Source organism: Fukomys damarensis, unplaced genomic scaffold (genome assembly GCF_012274545.1).
Source record: "Fukomys damarensis isolate Sample0158 unplaced genomic scaffold, DMR_v1.0_HiC HiC_scaffold_37, whole genome shotgun sequence".
Lineage (NCBI taxonomy): Eukaryota > Metazoa > Chordata > Mammalia > Rodentia > Bathyergidae > Fukomys > Fukomys damarensis.
Genome location: NW_022900949.1, coordinates 4,718,429 through 4,720,927, shown reverse-complemented (window position 1 = coordinate 4,720,927; position 2,499 = coordinate 4,718,429). Strand labels below are relative to the sequence as shown.

General features: G+C 36.8%; 1 protein-coding gene across 1 annotated transcript; it reads right to left on the bottom strand.

Annotated features, from left to right (window-relative positions):
- Nucleotides 1-315: 315 nt before the first annotated feature.
- Nucleotides 316-1,245, bottom strand: LOC104851162 (olfactory receptor 7E24). The gene has a single exon (XM_010608344.1). The coding sequence runs from the start codon at nt 1,243-1,245 to the stop codon at nt 316-318; it is 930 nt and encodes a 309-aa protein (XP_010606646.1).
- Nucleotides 1,246-2,499: the final 1,254 nt, after the last annotated feature.

The window sequence follows — 2,499 nt, the reverse complement described above, 5'->3', positions numbered from 1 at the left end:
TGATCTTCAGCAATTTCAGGTGCAGAGTTTGGTTGCATATATGATAATATATTCTTTGATGTGACCCTCATTCTGAACCATCTCCAAAAATTTTCACTTTCAAAACTGAAATGTGCACCTTTATGAAGAACACTACATCCTACCAGTTGAACACTCATGGATCAGTAATGAAACATTATACAAAGTTAAAGACAGCAAACTTCAGAATCTATGAATTCAAGAGTAGTGTGTGTACAGAGAAGATTTTGAATTTTGTTTTTTTAACCATATTTTATAAATTGCATTTCAAATAAATGAATGGCAAAGGCCCTGGGATTAGAATTTCCAAAGATGGAGCCTCTTCAGGGTGCTATGAATGTCCCTGTTCCTCAGGCTGTAGATGAAGGGATTCAGCATTGGGGTGACCACAGTGTACATCAGTGAGGCCACCATGCCCTTCCTGGGAGAATATGATGGATTTGAACCTAGATAAGTTCCAAGGATTGTTCCATAAAATAAGCAAACAACTAACAAGTGAGAACTGCAGGTAGAAAAGGCTTTGTACCTCCCCCCAGATGATGGGATTTTCAGAGTAGTGGAAATAATTTTATAGTAGGAGAAAATGATCCCTGACATGGGGAAAAACCCAAGTAAGATGCCAGTGATATATGTAACTATGTTTTTGATTAAGGTATCTGAACATGAAAGGTCAAGCAGTTTGGAAGGGTCACAAAAGAAACTAGCAATTTCCACATCTTTGAAACAGGTAACTTGTAAGACAGTTAAATACTGCAGCTGAGAATCCACAACACTAACAAAGACTGAAAGCAAAAGCAATAAGTGACAGCAGTGAGGGTTCATAATGGCTGCATAATGCAGGGGGTGGCAGATGGCCACAAAGCGGTCATAGGCCATCACAGTCAGGAGCATGTCTTCGATACATACAAAAAAGATTAAAAAAGATATTTGAGTCAGGCATCCCACATAGGAAATGACTCTCCTGTGAGTTAAGATGTCCATGATCAACTTTGGGACTGCAGAGGAGGTGAAACCGATGTCAGCCAAGGACAGGATGCAGAGGAAGAAGTACATGGGGGTGTGGAGGTGGGAATCAGAGCTGACGGCCAGGATGATGAGCAGGTTCCCGAGCACTGTGAGCAGGTACATGGACAGGAACAGTCCAAAGAGGACAGGCTGCAGGTCCGGATCCTCTGAGAAGCTCATGAGGTAGAACTCTGAGACCATTGTGAGGTTATATTTTTCCATGTTTCTTGAGCACTTTTAAATAAAGTTCATTTCAAAAAAGAAATAAAAGTATCCCCCAAACTCTTCATATACTCTTAGTTCAAGCATTCATAAACAAAGAATTCCTTGCAGAGTGCCAAAGTCTTTGTCAGTTTGCTCCATCATGAGAAGCCCCAACCTGTAGGGCTTGTTGTTGGATGATTTCTGTTCCAACTCCTCTGTGTCCTCTTACTTTTCTAGTACTGTACTGCACAGTGTGAGTAGGCCTCATACATAGAGTACTGAAGTCCTGGATCACAGTAAAATATGGGAAGTGTTAATGCAAAATGTGTAGAGGGTAGTTAAGCCATTCCCCTTTAAGAAAATATAATCCTATTGGAAGAAAATTGATAAGCATTCAAATATTCTGTATTTCATACTCATAAAATGCTAGAAATTTCCTTGATTGTAGTGTATTCAAGTACTACCAAATCTAGGAATACATTATCTGAAAATTAAAATTGTTAGTTTTCTTCAATCAAAATCCTTTTTTTTGATTCACTGTTGTGAAAAATATAAAATTTTTCATTTTTGTTGTTTTTTTTATGACTTCATCTCTTAAAAATGACGATTTTACCCAGGCTTTTAAAATATATTGTGCATAAATTTTATTTGTGCATAAATTATTGAATATGAAACTTTTGCCCTTGTCTTTATTGTATTCAAATTCTTAGACCGCAGGTACAGTTACATTCACATAGTCTTCAGAAAAAATTACCACAAATGTAGATTAGTGTATCCTTCATATGTCAAAATAATAAATGATAAGAAGCACCTTTGCCTTTAAATTTTTTATCCAGGTGTACTTAGTCATACAACATCAGTAAAATATCTGCTACATGACTTCTCTTCCTTGATTCTGTAGTCTACCATAGCTTGATAAAAAGCTTTGCTGCTGTTCTGATCATAAACCCTCTGTTGTTCAGTTGACCACATTGGAAATAAAGAAATTCCCAAGCCTCTTGGTGAGTCCTATCCTTCCTACTTCTAACTCTTTTTCCATTCAATCTCTCCAGAAACATGAGTTCCATTTTTCATATTTCAGTTATGTGTTTGAAACTGTGACCCATATTTTCCTCAGGTCATTCTGTGACTTAATTGGGAAAATCCCAAAATAGAATATGAATGATATATGTACACCTTAAAACTCAGTTGCAAAAGAGAAAGGTATGTAAAATCTTGTAAACAAACACACAAAAAATGTACTTTCACTCATCTGTAAAATGGGATAAGAAT

Coding starts and splice junctions, on each gene's coding strand:
- LOC104851162 (XM_010608344.1), bottom strand. CDS start 1,245: ATGGAAAAATATAACCTCACAATGGTCTCAGAGTTCTACCTCATGAGC.